At 43.9% G+C, this 18,200-nt stretch overlaps 1 protein-coding gene across 1 annotated transcript; it reads right to left on the bottom strand.

Moving 5' to 3' along the window:
* Positions 1–1,026: 1,026 nt before the first annotated feature.
* Positions 1,027–16,598, bottom strand: LOC146198943 (papilin-like). The gene is made up of 9 exons (XM_084592008.1): positions 16,563–16,598; positions 14,882–15,156; positions 14,395–14,402; positions 13,374–13,457; positions 11,055–11,113; positions 8,171–8,445; positions 7,309–7,584; positions 5,348–5,432; positions 1,027–1,305 (listed from the first exon to the last, which is right to left on the bottom strand). The coding sequence occupies exons 1-9, from the start codon at positions 16,596–16,598 to the stop codon at positions 1,027–1,029; spliced, it is 1,377 nt and encodes a 458-aa protein (XP_084448134.1).
* Positions 16,599–18,200: the final 1,602 nt, after the last annotated feature.

The following is an 18,200-nucleotide window of genomic DNA, read 5'->3' as shown; positions in this document are numbered from 1 at the left end:
GCCCTGGGTGAATGAAAGATATGGTATAAAGTAAATAAATTTGTTAAGAGCCAGCGGCTGAGCCAGTCGACAGGCGTGAGCTTCCCTCAGGCCAGAGGACCGTCTCACAACTCGGCGAAGTAAACGGGTGACGGACTGACAGGTAGCAACAGCCGCACGGAGAGCCCCGACATTTTTGGCGGCATGCAGAGGCATGCCAAGAATGCGGCATTGAGAAACTTTGGGGCAGCTTCGTATATGCATGAATCGCCTGGTGACGTCAAGACCTGTCATGACGGTACATCGCGCGCTCTTGGGAGGGTGGCTGCTCCTGGCCCTACGGGGTTGGAACAGGTAGTAGACCACCACCGCTTGCGGCGGGGGCTAGCCTGCCACCAAAGTTTTATCTGTTCGTCTCCGCCGGGGTTGCGCAGTGGTTACGGCACTCGACTACTGTTCTCAAGGATGCGGGATCGAATCCCGGCCTCGGCGGCCGCTTTTCGATGGAGACGAAAAGTAAAGCGCCCGTGTGCCGTGCGATGTCAGTGCACGTTAAAGAACCCCAGGTGGTCGAAATTTCCGGAGTCCTCCACTACGGCGTCTCTCAAAGCCTGAGTCGCTTTGGGACGTTAAACCCCACAAACCAACCAGTTTTATCTGTTGTAGTCCGGTATTGCACTCGCCACCGCTTCGGTGGTGGACAATGGCTGTTGCGGCGCGCGTATTTCTCTCCCTCTTCTTTTTATTTCTTCTCGATTTTTCTCTTCTGTCCGCACGAGGCAACGGAGCTGGCTCAGCTACAGAGCCAGTAGCAGGACCTTGCATTTTCTTCTCCTTTTCGTACATCTACAACAACAACATCGAACACAACCAGCATTTCATTGAACGCATCAAAGTTCACCGGCATTCTATAAGTTTGTTTACAGGAAAGAAAAGGCGCAGTGTCAGTCACTCGCGGAATCCCACTATCATCCTAATACAAAATTTGACCTCCCTTTTTAATATAATAAAACGAGACTGAGGCGAAGAAATTACTTTCGTTTCCTCTTACTCATTGTTCTGATGGAACCACCACTGCACTTTCATATGTGAACTGTCGCAGGGAACCAAGTCCCGTCCATGCGTGCACCTCAGGCCTTTGTCGTTTTCGGCAGGCGTCACGCACACTCTGGTGCACTCCTCCTCGGTCTGGAAACGATTCGGACCGGAGTAGCACACATAGTGCTCCTCGTCCCGGGTCGAGAAACACTTGAGTTTGTGGCCGTCGAAGTAGTAGCCAACGTTGCTGTTGTCGCAGAAGCGGAAGTAGCTCTTCACACGGTGGCACTGCATTTAAGTATTCGGAAATTGCGTTTTGATGCGTTCGTTGCTCTGACGTAAGAGTTTCTGTGCCAGCAAAGCAAGATGTTATGGCTTGATTTGAAGCTACATCTAGAGGAGCAATATGATGGCTTCGTGACCAGATAACTATGTCCCAGGCACGGTAAAGCTATTATCTTTTTGCTTTTATCGCATTGTAGAGGCCAAAAATTTACTACCGGCGTTGCGATCTCCGGATTTTGTGCCAGGTAAGCTGTACTGTAAACTGTACACGTTTTTAAAGAATGATCAGCAGAGCAAACTACAACAAGCATTTTTTCATACCGTGATAAATAAGTATTTTATGGATAAGATATACCGGGAATATTTTGGTGATTATGTGATATGTACTCTGCTTATAGGCATACTTTTGAGCATGTTCCTGTTTCTACACAACTCATTTATGTCACACTCATCCACCCAAGTTTTTGCTTTGGCATCTGTAAATGTAAACAAGACCTTCGATGGGGTCTGGCAGACCACATCTTCTTGCAACTTTCTTCTCTTGATTGTGGTTCCCGCATGTACTCTTATCTCAATTCCTTCCTCTCTAACGGAGTGACTCGTATTCGAGTACCCACCAACTAACATGAGAAACTCCTCAAGAAGCACTCCCCTCCTCTGCCCCTGTGCGGCTATTCCCCTCTTGCCTTTCAACTAGCACAAAATCCCGACCTTCATCCCATTTACGCCGATGACATCATTCTGGTGTTCGTCTGTCTCTCCGGGTCATGTGCAACATACCTTGCTACCTGCGCGACAGCCTAACGACGCCTTCCTCGCTACATCTGTTATCTCTCCTGCTCCGAAAAAGTGCGAACTTCTCCTTCTCTAGCACTCTTCATACCAGTGCACTCATAACCCTATAGTCTCCCTCAAAATCTCAGGTATTGGCATTCCTGTAATCAGCAAATGCAGTTCTTGGCTTGCCTTTTTGTGAAGGCAATCTACCGCGCCGTCGCCTTCTTCCACTTGAGAACCCACATTCTGCAGCGTGTGCCAACTCGGCACTCGGGTCTCCGCGAGGCTCATTCTTTCCGAGGTACCCATGCAGTAGCCCTTGCCAAGGTCATGTGCTTTGTACCTCACGTTCTTTTATTGCGAAAGCAATACTACTCTACGTTTCGAGCCTTCAGTGTGGCGCGGCCGCACCCACGTGACGCTGTGACGTCACACCTCACGTGACACTAGGGTGAGAGCTGCGCTACTAACTCAAGCGGTCGGCGTTGCGCGGCCGCACCCACATGAGGCTATTATTTCCTTCCGTGCCCAGTGCTCAGCATAGATATATATATGATAATTTCATATTCTATCTAAGACCTCACCAGAGCAGAACAAAAAGTCGATTTCATTTAAGGCTTTTATGGCAGGAGTTCATTTCACTGCTACATATTCAGCTCCTTCCACAATTCTGTCATCCAAGGCAAATGGACACCTCGACGTGGAACAGGTACTTTCAAAAGATTTAAAAATATTCTCGTGTCCTTTTGTAGAAAGTTTTACTTCCAAATAATGCGAAGGGGAGAGTACTAACAGCGAATAGTCTTTAAAATTACGGCGTCTAAAAATGACATTGCGACTATACAATATTGTAATTTTTAGCCCGGTACATTTGTGGCTACATATTGCAGAAATCGAGCCATTTTGTGCAGATATTGCGCGCCGCTATTGTTTGAATCACTTTAACGGCACAGGATGGTGCAATTTGACCGAAAGTAGTCTTATACTCCGCTATCAGGCTATTGTTCTCGGACGACCATTGTTTTCTTTGCATATTTTCCTCGTCAATAACCATCTATGCTTCTAAGACTCTATACCTATCATTGTTGTAGATAACTCATCTCAAGCCACTACAAAAGTTCATTTTTATTGATTACATATTCGCCCCCACAAGTCGATATCACCAGCTGGAACTATGTGTGTTACTTATCATATGCGGCTACGCGCTGTCCTGCGCGACACCACAGGAGTACGCTAGTGATTAAAACTGTTTCCACACAATCTGATAAAATATTTATGCCAACAGAACGTGGACTAGCATGTATGCATTGCCTTCAATGGAATGATGTAGGCATAGCGCAGATTGGACAGTCAATGTCACTATACACATTCGATGATTTTACTGCCGAAGTTGAAGGCGCACTCTACCGATAGATACAGCAAAAAATTACGCTTCTTTCTCTCACAGCCTTAACTTTATCATAGAAAGCATGTGTGACTTTCGAACGCCGACATCAGCGTCTTAGCTATCGAGTAAGTGCTCAGTGACTAGGATAATACGTTAGGAAGCATCATTGGCTGATTTTCATTTCAATCAACTCCTCAACTACTTGAGATTACACACGACTTTGCGGCTGCCATTAACTCTGGTCTGCAGGTAGATTCAGTGTTTATTAATTTTGCAAAGGCGTTTGACTCTGTTCCGCATTGTAAGTTAATTGAGAAGCTCAGTCTATTTGGTATTAATTCAAAAATAATTTCGTGGATCGTCACCTACCTCTCAGGCCGTTCGCAATATGTCGAAATAAAAAATGCTAAATCAGACACATTGGATGTTTGTTCAGGCGTTCCCCAGGGATCCGTATTAGGGCCTACACTTTTTCTTATCTACATCAATGATATTTTCTCCTGTGTAACTCAGAATGTTGTATTAAGGCTGTTTGCAGATGACTGCGTTGTATATACTACTGTTCGTTCACAAGATGACCAAAATAATATAAAATTAACACTGAATAACATTGCCTCTTGGTGTGACACTTGGGGTATGAGAATAAATGTCAGCAAAACATCATCTGTTACAATAACAAGGAAGAAGACTCCCATTTACTTCACTTATTTGTTATCAGGATCTGCTGTGACACGCAGTAAAGAAGTTCAGTACCTGGGAGTAACAATCACGGAAAAATTGAGTTGGGAATCTCATATCGATAACAATGCACAAAAGCATACCGACAACTTGGATTCATACGACGGAAATTATCAGCTGCACCCTCACATGTAAAACTAAACGCATATAAGACATTAGTACGACCCATTCTTGAGTACAGTGCAATAGTTTGAAACCCTCATCAATCTTATCTGAACAAAAAACTGGAAAGAATTCAAAACCTAGCACTCCGGTTTATATATAACCGTTACTCACGTTACGAAAGTGTGACACATCTGCGTGAAAGCGCGGGCATTTCGACGTTGGAATGCCGGAGACAGACTGCGTGCATGAAATATCTTTTCCTTCTATATAACAATTGCATCAACATAGATAAAGATTTGTACCTGAAGCCGCCTTATCATCGCTCTAAGAGAATTAACCATGACATGTGTATAAGACCGTTTTCTTCTAAATGTGACTTGTTCAAATTCTCATTTTTTCCCCGTTCCATAGAAACATGGAACAACCTGCCCCACCAGTTTATGAATAATGTGTCGCTTGATGCCTTTTCTGCCAGCGTTGAATCTTTTTTTCAAGAAATGTCATTGTCGTAGTGTTGTTGTTTCACTGCCCTCTTTGTTGTTCACGAGTCTTAACGTAGCTTGTCATATCCTCAACCTTGATGTGTTATTCACGGTGTAGTCTGTATGCTTTCCCTGCTGCCTTGGAACACTATGCCTGCTGTTTATACTTCTTTTTCTACTCCTGTCAGAGCCTGAGAAAGGCTCACAGTATTGTAAAATAAATAATAATAAATAATATATCTGCTTAAATATTTGCTATCTGCGCTGCCTGACGAAGTGTAGAATATTCATACAAGCAGCAATGTTTGGATTTGTTCTCTCAGCATAACTTCAGGCATTTCATACAGCAATGTTTTTGTACCACGAGCTAGAATAAACAGTCGCAGAGGTGGTTGCCATCATCTAGTACATAGCGTTTCACAAGGCCGCTGAGTATAGTCACCTAATATAACCCCCTTGTGAAAGCTGGTCTACCTTCATTTCATTTATTAGAATAATGCCGTAAATGGAGAAAAATACACAAGAATAGAACGGTTGAGCCGTCTTCGTTTCTTACCATCTGCCGGCGTTTTATCGCTATCTCCGGTTCTGGGGTATACCCTCGGTCACAGATGTCTATGCAGGCCTGTTCTGTATCGAACCTGCGTTGCGTTGACATCTTTTTAACAACGGGCTTTCAGGTAGCGAAGGGCGCTTCGAAAACACCACAGAAAGAGGTTGCCGATACGACGTTAATGTTTTATTTCAATCGCGGCATTCATAAAAAGTTGCCCCGCTCATATTGCTATGGTTCACGACGAAGAGGCTAATGGACAGGCACGGGGGATATCCAAATTCTAAAGAAACCTCCTTGCTCGGTTAGTGTAGGGATCGCTTTGAAAATGAACATTGAAGCGTAGCGTTCGCAACCGCTACTCTGGGTATCTTGTCATCCACACTATAACTATAGTTTTACAGATCTTCCGACGCAAGCACGATTAAGAGGAAGGCTCCAGCATACGCCCTGGATGGACACTCGCACCCTTCAGAGCTTGCCGTATTACCTAAGACAATGCTACAAGATATGTTTTGTGCCGGTGTCGATAGCCAGTGGATTGCAGCCAACTTAGCATTATGTTTGGATCTATCGGTCAGCGCTGAGTAGCTCTAATATTCATCGAAACCACTCACTCAAGCATTCATGTTAGGCCAGTTGGCGGCGGTAAAGGGCTCGAAAAACTTTTGCGAAAATTAATTTGAGTAAAAGTGTTACAATTTTAAATGAAATAAGGGCTCACATGTTATTTTCAATTTTATGCTTCATTGATTTTGCAGTCTAACGTAATCAATTCTTCGTTCTTAGAATAGTAATGAATAAAATATATCAATGCATCTTTGGTATATTTTTGTGTTACAAGACTAAGTGCGGCGCTCGTCGCTACTCTTTGAATGGTCTGACATCTCTTGGCTATTTAGCGGTTTGTTTATAGGGTCCAACGTCCTAAAGTGACTCATGCCGCAAGGAAGGGCAGCGGAAATTTGAACCACCTGAATTCATTAACGTGCCCTGACATTACGTTGTGCATAGGCGCCTTGCGGTCTTCATGCATCAAAACGCAGTCACAATGGTGGAAATCGAACCTGCGTCTCCAGACTTGGCAGTCGATTTCTTAACCACAGATTCACCACGAAGGGCGTTAATGAGTCACACAAAAAATTATTTATAATTTATAGAAAGCATGAACGAGAGCTGTTTAATTTTGAAAAGGATTTTGTTTGAATCTCTAACCGGAAAGGGTGCTCTCTTGTATGAAACCTTACCATCGGCAGAAAAGCTTGCATGATTCAATTAACGACGCACGACTGTTTCGAAACCTCTTCAACCTCTAGAATTACAAGTAACACGGCAGCCATGCAGAGCACTGTGCCATTTCTAGTATTGAGTTCGCGGCAACGGCGTAAAAAGGAAAAAAAAAATAAAACTTCAGTGGTCCGTGAACCCAGTTTTACGACCGTTATCGATTGGCTGCAGCCGCAGTCACTGCTGCCACTTTGAACTTGACATGTTCCTGCGCTTGGTAAGCTTCTCCGCAAAGGGTCTAGTCTCGGTTCTCCTGATGGACTTGGAAGCCTGTCTGGCATGGCTGCCTTTGGCGTGATGGCCTATCTGTAGGGCGTATTTGCCGATGTTAAATGAAGGAGCAGCAGAGATAGAATTTCATGATGACGCAGGTGTTTAGTGCACAGCGCGAGAGTATGTTGCAGGTTTACACGAGGCGTGATCGGCTGTGGTGAGACGCCATGTTGTCGTGCCAGGGCAAGACCATGAAGACTACGATATCTGCTGCACACCGCAAAGATGAAGATGACGTTATTTGCAGCGCAGCGTGAGATGAAACATGCAGACCACAAGTAGGTGTCACCATTTGTGGAACTCGTGAGGTACGAGGTCCAGGAATAATGCGGAGTAAAGCGAAACTCACGAATGGACCCAGTAGAGATAACTCTCTGGAAAAATAAACAACGAAACAAACTTACCGTCGCTTTTCTTCTAGACATCGATGATCTCTAATCGTGGCGATGTCGGCCTTGTGGCACCGCCAGCCCCCGCCAGTGTATTTGAACGCGAAGTACGGATTCTCCATTAGCGAGTCGGAGCAGACGACATTGGAAGTCGGCATATCGCATCCACGTGGTCGCGGTGACCTTCCGACGCAGGCTTGATTGCATTCAGCCTGGGTCCTAAAATAATCCACTCCGTTCTCGGTTCGCGGGCATTTGCCATCCACAAAAGGCCATTCTCTGCAATAATGACTGGAAAGCAAGAAGATGTTAGCATCGTTAAGGCATGATCCCACTTTTATTAAGCCTCTGTGTAGGGCAACTAATGCGTGAACCTACGCGCAAGTTTTGTTATTTATTGGCTGCCTTGCCGAACGAAAGACTCCTCAAGATTTAACTCACCTCTATTCGTCAGATTGAAAAAAAAAAAAGTAGTGAGCCATCAAAACCACTACATTGCTGTCACTGTCACCTGAGCAGATGGGTCTACTGCATTCATTGGTCTTAGACACCAGGATAATCATTTTTGATTAGCACTTTCTTGCGTATTATCAGCAGCCTAATTATCATGTGGCGCATAACAAAAAACATTTGCTTCGCAGCATGCCATGCGTGCCAGAGTAGCCAGGACACCATTAAAACTACTGTGAATGCTTCGCAGTCTTAACGCCAGCAATTTTAATCACGTTATTAAGACACACAGAAAACATTATATGCACGCCCTTGAAAAGTTATTATCGAAGCTAGCAAACAAAGCATAACGAAGTGAACAGCATCGACCGATTACTGTTTCTCTTTCATAAATTGAGACGAAGATAACATATTTTATGTGGCTTACTCATTGAGCTGGTAGAACCACCACTGAGTGTTCAGGTGGGAACTTTCGCAGGGAACCAAGTCCCGTCCAAATTCGCACGCCTTGCCTTTCTGGCCTTCGGCAGGCGTCACGCACGCCTCGCGGCACTCCTCCTCGGTGCGGAACCGGTTGGGACCGATGTAGCACACATAGTGCTCCTCTTCACGGGTCGAGAAACACTTGTGTTTGTGACCGTCGTAATAGTAGCCCACGTTGCTCTTCTCGCAAAACCGGAAGTAGCTCTTCACCCGGTGGCACTGCGTTGAAATTTGCGCAGAATGCGCTTTATGTCATGTGATGCAGCGACGCAAGTTGGGTTTTAATGATAGTTAAACAACTCCATCACGCTTGATTTGATATATCAGGGAGTTCAATGGACGCAGACCTGCTTGGAAAGATCACCACGTCCTATTTGTAGTAAAAATGCTTTAATACAAAAGGGAACATTTATCATGAAAAAAGGCGAAATAGGTATTATGGGGGTTGGGATATCCGGATGTTTGGAAAGGCAAACAGTGCTCACGTCTAGGCCATTTTCTACATGAGATCAGCGAGACGGAGCTAAATGAATATTTACTTTCAGGTAGTGATCAAGGAGCCTAACAGGTCTAAAGCCGCCAGAAATAATTGGGCTGCAGAACAAACACCAACATAGCAAGAGATAGAACATCGGTTTTAAGTTAAAGAAAATTTGGAGTGAGTGTAGCTTTGAACTGGGTCTACCGGTGGGGAAGTGTACCTATATGAATGAATACAACTTTGTTGTGACAAGTAAAAGGGAGTGGGGAGCAGATGTGTTTATAACACTCCGGTTGAAGCGGAAGTGATAGGAGGAGCGAATGGACGCACCCCTTTTTTAAAGCAGCCGAGAAGTTCTCTATGCGAGGAGCAAATTGTTGCAAGTGAGTGACTTTACAGAGATCTGTGTGAAAATCAGGCCCACTATGAACACTGCTATGAGCGCTAATGTTTTGAACTGGAAGCATCCTTGTCGTCTTCATTAATATACGAAATTCCTTTTTGAGCTCAATGACCCAAATATGAAACGATGTAGTGCCTCATATATAGACGGCTGCGCTAGAGATTGAACACCAAGACGATCGCTATATTTGGAGCCTTTGTTTCACAATTATTAGAGGAGCTTTCTGTAGAAGCCCTTTACTATGCGACGATAAATCTAAGCAAATATAGCAGGGTGAGTTCAGATAGAACGGCAATCAAGGTCCCTTGAACATGTTTTATATGCAACGAAATTTTTATATTTTATGTGCAAATGTCTTGAAACGATGGAACGAACCTTAGTTTCGCAAGATATGGTGTAGTTTCCTGGAAAAGAAGTCATATACAGATAGAAATGGAAAGCGATGTTTTTGCCATTTCAAAAAGTGGAAATTTTGGAGACTTGCTGCTTCTGCACTAATATCTTGTCGTCTGTTGCCTTTTATTCACCAAATCTATGTAACATCTGTTTTTACAAAAACTATTAGAAACCTGTTTTTTTCTTGCAGTTGACTTAGTAAACCCTAAACTTTGCTCCAGGAGTGACGCAATGATGATGACGAGTTGTTTGCACCAAACCTTTTTCTATTTATTATACAGGTTTCGTTCTTATTTTTAAAAGAACACTAAAGCTCTAGATTTCTAGAAGTGTTCCCCACAAGGCAGCAAACTCACCCAACATTTGGAAACAGAAAAGGGGGGAACTTTGATGCCAGTTTAAAAAACAAAACATCATCTTCAATCTTTATAAAATCCCTGTCAAGAATCCTCAGTGCCTTAGCAATGCTACAGACTAAAAAGTGTTGTATTATATTGTTTGATGTTATAAAAATAAATATAAAGCTTAGCGCTTGTCCTGGAAATTGTCAATTACAGATCTTTACAGAAAATTACAGAAAATTGCGCTACATTCTCGCACGACTCAAAGTTTTCTGCCATTGTAACTTTTTGTATATATTATCCAGGCCTTGTTCTTCATTTGTGGTAAAGGTAGGCACTAGAGTTGTCCGTTCTTCCTCTATATTATTTTTAAATAAGCCAAAATTCAGGAATATTAAAAGGTTGCCAGATTTGATTTGAATTTAAAAATATATCCTGACGTCAATATTTATCGAGATCAACATTAAAATATATAGGTGCTAGAAGGTATTGCAATATGTAAAAATATTAATATCAATTGTCAAGCTGCCTTATATATAGAAGCGTTTATAAATAAAAACAAAAATACATTCGTGGCGTCGTGCGCGATTCGAACCACTACCGGCAAAGAAGAACGCCCTGCACATTACAACTCAGCCACCGGCACATCTTATCGCGCCGCATACATGCACCAGAGGAGTCATTCTTTTATAAACATATCAGTTCGCTTCAGTCGCCAGGTGCACTGAAGTAGTTAAAGCCGGAAATATATAGTGAGAGTTTAGTTCAGTATAACTTTGTTGTTTCAACTAGCCTCACTATCTACCCTCTTGGGCATGCAGGCCTCTGGAAGAGGAGTAGGGGGTTTATTTACTACTAGAATATAACTTATATTTGATGCTGCATCTGCCAGCTGGGACAGTTCCATTTGTACCCTAGGCTTCTTAGTGCTTCGCTCCACTCTATATCATCTCCACACTTGATATCTTTCCGGCACGTGCATTTGGAAGGAACACAATCGCTCCTGTCGCGTGGTGTTCCTTTGCGTGTTCAAGTGCGGCATTGCAGATGGCAGGAACACTAGCAAGAACTGGGCATGAACTGATCACGTGGAATCTCGATGAATATGACAGATCTCGTGCACAACTCTTGCACACGGGATTTCGTTCCATGATCCTATAGAAAGGCATTCGCCTTATTAAACTATGAAGTGATCGCTAGTGCTTACCATCTGCCTCCGCTTAATCTCTGTCTCCGGGACTACTGGTGGTGTGGAAGCAGCGTCACCTGTGGGTGTCGGTTGAGAGGTTGGTTGAGGGGTTGGTTGAGGGGTTGGTTGAGGGGTCGGTTGAGGGGTTGGTTGTAGGCTGTATCCTCTTTCGCAGGTTTCTCTGCAGGCCTTTTCCGTATTGAACCTGCGTTACGTCGCCCTTCTTTAAGCACGGACGGTACGTCACAAAAACGGCATTGAAAAGACCACGGAAACGAAAGTTTCTGGTTGGTTCTAAGCGTAGTTTTTGTTACACCCCATGAAAGCTGCTTAGTGTAACATGTCAGTAAGACAGGCCGATAGCAGTTTCCTTCCATTAGAGGATCCAAAAAAATACAAATAATTTAACTCACCTAATCACTGAATCAACAACGTATCAACAACCTTAGATATGCTGATGATACCACTTTAATGGCGGAAAGTCAAGTGGAACTCAAGAGACTTCTGATGCGCGTACAAGAAGAGAGTGAGAAGTTTGGGCTTAAACTGAACATTAAAAAGACAAAGATCATGGCGTCTTGCCCTATCAAGTTCTGGAGCATCAATGGACAAGAAGTGGAAGCTGCGACAGATTTTCTGTTCTTGGGCTCCAAGATTACCTCGGAAGGAGACTGCAGCCATGAAATTAGGAGACGCCTTCTTCTGGGAAAGAGAGCAATGGTTAGCCTTGACCGCCTAGTAAAGAGCAGAGACATTAGTCTGCCAACCAAGATCCGTATAACTCGTACTATGGTCTTCCCAGTTGTGATGTATGGATGCGAGAGTTGGACTGTGGAAAAGGCTGACCGCCGAAAAATTGACGCGTTTGAATTGTGGTGCTGGCGAAGACTCTTGAGAGTTCCTGGACTGCCAGAAGGTCAAATCAGTCGATATTGTCGACCATAAACCCTGACTGCTCATTGGAGGGTCAAATTCTAAAGTTAAAGCTCAGCTACTTTGGCCAGCTGATGAGAAGAGAGGTGTCGCTGGAGAAAGATTTTATGTTGGGAAAGGTTGAGGGTCGCCGGAGAAGGGGTAGGCAGCGAACGCGATGAATAGATGTCATCCTCGTGGCACTGCAGATGAAGTTATGTGATGTTAGGAAGATATTGAGAGACCGGAAAGGGTGGCGTGATATGGTCCATAGGGTCACGAAGAGTCGGACACGACTGAACGACTGAACTGAACTGAAATCACTGAATATCGTGCAGCAGCAGGACATTTTGACAGGGTTCTGTTTGCTGTGCCTCAGTTATTAAACGTTAATTCTCTGTTTTATCAGGCGGCCATGCTTCAAGACCGCACATTGCATGTGCTTCAGGGAGACGGTCATTTTTTAAGATAATGTTTTATTGGCGATGCCGTTGGATACGAATCACACTTTGTGACATAGTTTTGCAAATACATTTCATGGCCAGTGAAGGAGGCCGACAGGAGGTGGATATGTTTTTAACTTAATGCTTGGTTGTTATAAAGGGAAGGCGCACTATGTATATGTCACTTTCTATGGACACCTGAAATCTGCTTCTGACATCGAGGTTTTGAAAGAACGCGGGTACTAGTGCTGCTGCGCTAAAACTCACCATCCCAAGGGTTCTCGGAAGGTCTCGGAAATCTCTTGTCGATACAAGCTGTACTAATCGGTAAACTTCTCTGAAGCGTAACAGCAGCACATTCTTTTTCGCATGGTTATCAGAAGTATAATTCAGATGGTAATTTACCTGCTATATATTAATTTATTGTAAGATATTGTTTGGTTTTGTTTCTGGGGTGTAATGACCCAAAGTGACTCAGGCTATGAGAGACGCCGTAGTGGAGGTCTCAGGAAGTTATGACAACCTAGTGTTCTTAAACGTACACAAACATCGCACATCACACGGCCGCCTTCCTTTTCGCCTCCATCGAAAAGTGGTCGCCATGTCAGCGCGATTCCATCCCGCATTAACAGTAGTCGAGCGCAGTAACCATTGTACCAACATGATGGGACTTTCAGTAAAAGTGTAATCAATTCCGGGTTGTTTAAAAGATAGGATGGTAGCTAAAGAGACAATACTTTCGGCTTGTATCATAATGCTTCCGTTTTGTATAATGCTTTTGAAAAAAAAAACAGACTGAAAGGAAGTCTAGGTAATGATATTTCTGAGAACAAAGTGATGGACAAGTGATCATTAAGAAAACCAACACCGGTTCTTGGAATAATTAGCTGTTTAGCTTGGGCTTGGCCTAAAAGTTTAGTGCCATGAAGTGACATCGGCAGTGAGGGATGCAGCATAGGAGGTATCCGGACAAAAAGACTACCATGAGACTTTGACCTCACATAGCACACGGGCGGCTTGCGCTTCGCCTCCATCACTCCATCAACAAGAAATGTTATCCAGGGGTCTTAACAATAAAAAAAAAAAAACAATGTATTTCAATTTCGAGAAGTGTGACTCTGTAGGCGTAGTCGGTGCTTTTTCGAGCGAAACTTGGCAATAGGTGGAAAGGTTTGCACGGTTAACTTCTCGACACTAGATAATTTGAAATCTTACTGAATTTAGGTTAGAGCAGCTAGAGGCTCCATTAGGATTTGAAGGCAAGAATCGAGATAGCATCTTCAAAAGGGCCGGTACATAACAGCCTACAGTCGGTCACTTAAGTAAAGCCAGTCAGAGCTCAAGGCAGACAAACTGATTCGTAATTGGTGGCGTTAACCAGGATCTAAACGAATTCTTAATTTGTTGAAGCGAGCATCTCTCACTTGGAAGTACGCCGCCATATAAAGTACGCAAAGCAGCAACGCTGAAATAAAAAAAAATAGTACGTTAACGCAAATTTTAATGTTATCGTTTAGCGCACGCATGCTTTAGACCCATTATTCTGCTAAAACGCAGTCATATAATACCGTTACGCTTAAGCTTTTCAATAAAAAAAAAACAAGAGCACTTACTTACCGCCGCTTCTCTTCGAGGCACCTGTGCGTCTTTATTGTGGAGATGTCAGCCTTGTGGCACTTCCAGACACCGTCCGAGTGATTGAACGCGAAATAAGGATTCTTCATTAGCGATTCTGGGCAGACGACACCGGAAGTCGGCATATCACATCCAGCCGGTCGCGGAGACTTTCCGATGCAGGCTTGATTGCATTCATCCCGGCTCCGAAAATAATGCACCCAGTTAGTGGTTTGAGGGCATTTGCCATCGACAAATGGCCATTGTTTGCACGTACGACTGAAAAGTAAGCAGAAAGCCAAACCTAAATTTTGCTGGAGCGCTCTCTGTGGCAGGCACTGCGTATGGAATGACTTAAATATCTTGAGAGATTTTGCGATTTAATTTACCTCTATTCCTGTAATCGAACAAAATTAGAGAGGTATTAGGTCACTCAGTTCGTCACGTTATCTGTTCTGATAGTGCTCTTATTGCCTTATACGAGCGTTAGCTCTTACTGCTTATATTTGCCGGTTTTTTGTACACTTCTTCATTCCTCTTAGATTCAAGATGGCGGCTGAGCCTCGGCATCATAGCCACAGCATTGCAAATAGTTTCTTAGCTACCACAAGGCCACCCATATAACGGAGTCCGACACCTGGCACACCATGTGTGAGGTCACGATTCCTAAAAGCAATTTGAAGAATGTACATGAGACACCCCGAAAATAATTTCATATGCACTTAAAAAGCAGGTGCATGCTTGGAGCAACCAAATGATGAATCGTGAAATCGACAGCGTGCAGCAGTGGCATAATAGAAAAGTATGACCCTAGTTTGCCTCTATTTTTCTTGTAAGGAGACCACAAGAAGAAACAAAATATTTCCCGTGGCTTACTCATTGAGTTGGTGGAACCACCACTCGACTTTCAGGTGTGAACTGTCGCAGGGAACCAAGTCCCGTCCATGCTTGCACCTCAGCTCCTTATAGTTTTCAGCGGGGATGACGCACGCTTCGTGGCACTCCTCCTTGGTGGGGAACCGGTTGGGACCGGAGTAGCACACGTAGTGCTCCTCTTCCAAGGTCGAGAAGCACTTGTGTTTGTGGCCGTCGTAGTAGTAGCCAACGTTGCTTTTTTCGCAGAACCGGAAGTAACTCTTCACTCGGTGGCACTGCGTTTAAATGTTTGCCAACGGCGCTTTCAAACATGCGTTGTTTCGACGTAACAATAGTTTCTATGCTAGCTAAGCAAGAAGACACCGCTTGATTTGGGACATCACACTATTGGTAGCAAATGAAGGAAACCTTTATGAGCAGATAATCACGCCCAAGTGTTTGCGAAGTTGATGCATATAACAGCTTTTTGTAATCCAGACTAAGAAAAATACCAAATACCGGCGTTAGCTTTTCTGGATGTTTCGGAAGGCAAACAGTGCCCACGCGTGCGCAGTTCATTCAGAAGAGCAACCATTCAATTTCCAACACTCTGATGCTATTAACGTCGCAAAGCTTTATTCGGGGCGAGATGATATATATTTTGTTTGTAAACAACTTTCTAAATAATAAACGCGTTTTCTTAGTGCCAAAGAAGCATCAAAATACTCAAATACTCGACAATAGATAGACTTGAGGATATTAACTTCTACCGGGGAGGCTTGCATCCTGCTAATTAAACAATGTGTATGCATACCCGCATATAAATATAAGCTGAGAGGATGGGGGAGGAAACACTTTTTTTTGTGAGAGTGAAGTAGTGCTGCTGAAGCGCAAAGGGATCGAGATAGGACTGATGTAAATTGATGTGTTACTTTTTTCACAGCAGCCGTCAGGTACAGTAATGGAAAACGTGCTCAGCTACAGCAGACGATTTCTATGCACTCCTGCTGAACAAAACATGCCTGCAATAAGCGTTGGTTTCAGTCTTATCACTCAGTGACAGCAATCGGAACAGTTTCGAATCGAATGAACCCTAGTGGCTTTATTAGCATCGAAAATCTCTTTTTGCGCTCAGTGCTGTTTGTATAAAGACATAGTCCATTTCTCCTCAACTAGCACGTCAGCGCTCTAGAAACAAAATTGCTCTGTATATTTATCGTGCACGTTTTTTTATTTCAAACGTTTTAGATATGAGTTTCTCCAGAACTCCCCCTTAGTTCATCGATGAACTCCTCGCCGCACGAACAGATGCGCTAAGTCCTGATATAAGTCATAGTGTCTGTTATATGCATATAAAAATTAAAACAGACTGCACTGGCTCTCTTGCGAATCAATGAAGCAGTGAGCGCGCGCCCATTCGCTTCGCTTTCTCTTTTGACGATGCGGTTCGTCGCCCGAGAATTGCTTCTCTTGAGCGATGCTGTGCACGAGATTGACTTATTGGGAAACTTTATTTGCTCAACACGTGTAGGAAAGACTGTGGCCTTTCCACCTAGACAACAGCGTGGAATCATTGAACTGTGGCTGTGCGTGTTAAACACAGAAGGTACACAGTACGAAATGAGAGGAAAACATCCGTGAGCAGATATCAAGTTGCGATATGGTATGCGAAGCTGTGGTTATAACACCAATTTATGCCTACCTTAAATCCTGAATGAAGTGCCAGGTACTCCACCATCGCAAACACTTTCGATGTTTCTGTCCCAGAAATTGAGGGTGCGCTGCACCCTGGGATATTTCTATAAATATTCGCTTTTTTCTTTATGCTTCAAGATGATAAGGAGTATACATTGAACTTCCGATCGTCATAGGTCAGTATCGTACATAGACCACGCATGTTTGGTGACTAATGCTCATCTAAGAAGCACGACTTGTTAACTTTTTTTTTCTCAGAACTAAAGAGAAAGGCTGCTTTTACCGCAGATATTCTGGTCCGCCCGAACGTCGCTGCTTCGGAAGAAGCAGTGTTGCGGTAAAAGCGCCCCAGACCGAATGCTACTTTCATGCGATAGACTTTCACCTTTTGACACATTTTTATAGCCTTAGCGTTGCCAGGAGGTGGCCATGAACGTTCACACGCCCCGGGTATATGCGAGCAGTTTTTGTGAAGCGCCATGTGGAGTATCATCTCTTGAAGGGGCGTGACGTATTCTTCGATATATTCAATTTTTCTTTACGGGTGTTCGATAAACATGAACAACACTGCTATGCTTGTCCATATGTTTTTCATGCGAATTAAGACAGTCCTAATTGAAAAATAGTTCAATATATTCATGTTTGATATTTCCGGGATCGACTCTAATGACGAGGAAAGACGTGCATGTATGTCTAAACAAACTGCTCCTGGTGTGATAAGCACTGTAAACTGTGCAATGCCCTATCAGTGCACTATCACCGAGGAAAGCTAATGCACACAGCTTGTCGCATACCCGCTTCAGAGCTTGAAGTTCTTGCCATCGCGACTGTATTTAGATTGCAAAAAAAGTCCGTCAGAATCGTCCATGCTACAACGCAAGCACGATGAAAAATGATGCGAAGACCATAGCGATTAGGCTCCGCACTTTAAGCATCTTCTTTTACAGCCCCTGTACATGCATATTTCCAATCAACAATGAGACCCCCATGCAGGAATGTAGGTATTAACGGTTTGAATATACCTACCATTTCACTTGATGCTGGTTTTCTCGTTGTGGTTGTCGTAGTGGTTGTAGTCGTCGTAGTCGTGGTGGTGGTGGTGGTTGTTGTGGTAGTTGTAGTGGTAGTTGTAGTGGTGGTAGTCGTGGTAGTGGTTGTAGTTGTGGTAGTTGTGGTGGTAGTCGTGGTAGTGCATGTAGATGTGGTAGTTGTTGTAGTTGTGGTAGTTGTGGTGGTAGTCGTGGTAGTCGATGTAGTTGTTGTGGTGGTTGTAGTGGTGGTAGTTGTGGTAGTGGTTGCAGTTGTGGTAGTGGTTGTCGTTGTCGTGGTAGTGGTGGTAGTTGTGGTAGTGGTTGTAGTTGTAGTAGTTGTGGTAGTAGTTGTGGTAGTGGTTGTCGTTGTCGTGGTAGTGGTAGTGGTCGTAGTTGTTGTCGTGGTCGTGGTAGTGGTAGTGGTTGTAGTTGTCGTGGTCGTGGTTGTAGTTGTAGTTGTAGTTGTAGTTGTAGTTGTCGTGGTCGTGGTTGTAGTGGTGGTAGTCGTAGTGGTCGTAGTTGTCGTGGTCGTGGTTGTAGTTGTCGTGGTAGTGGTCGTAGTTGTTGTCGTGGTCGTGGTAGTGGTTCTAGCTGTCGTGGTTGTAATTGTTGTG

Source organism: Amblyomma maculatum, chromosome 2 (assembly GCF_055883805.1).
Source record: "Amblyomma maculatum isolate TAMU_Amacu chromosome 2, ASM5588380v1, whole genome shotgun sequence".
Classification (NCBI taxonomy): Eukaryota; Metazoa; Arthropoda; class Arachnida; order Ixodida; family Ixodidae; genus Amblyomma; species Amblyomma maculatum.
Note: the sequence above shows the minus strand (reverse complement) of the source record. Positions and strands in the feature narration are given on the sequence as shown.

Coding starts and splice junctions, on each gene's coding strand:
- LOC146198943 (XM_084592008.1), bottom strand. CDS start 16,598: ATGGTGGAGTACCTGGCACTTCATTCAGGATTTAAG. Junction 8,446..11,054: donor AGATTAAGCGGAGGCAGATG/GTAAGCACTAGC, acceptor ATTTCAACGCAG/TGCCACCGGGTGAAGAGCTA. Junction 7,585..8,170: donor TGGTTCTACCAGCTCAATGA/GTAAGCCACATA, acceptor CTTGCTTTCCAG/TCATTATTGCAGAGAATGGC.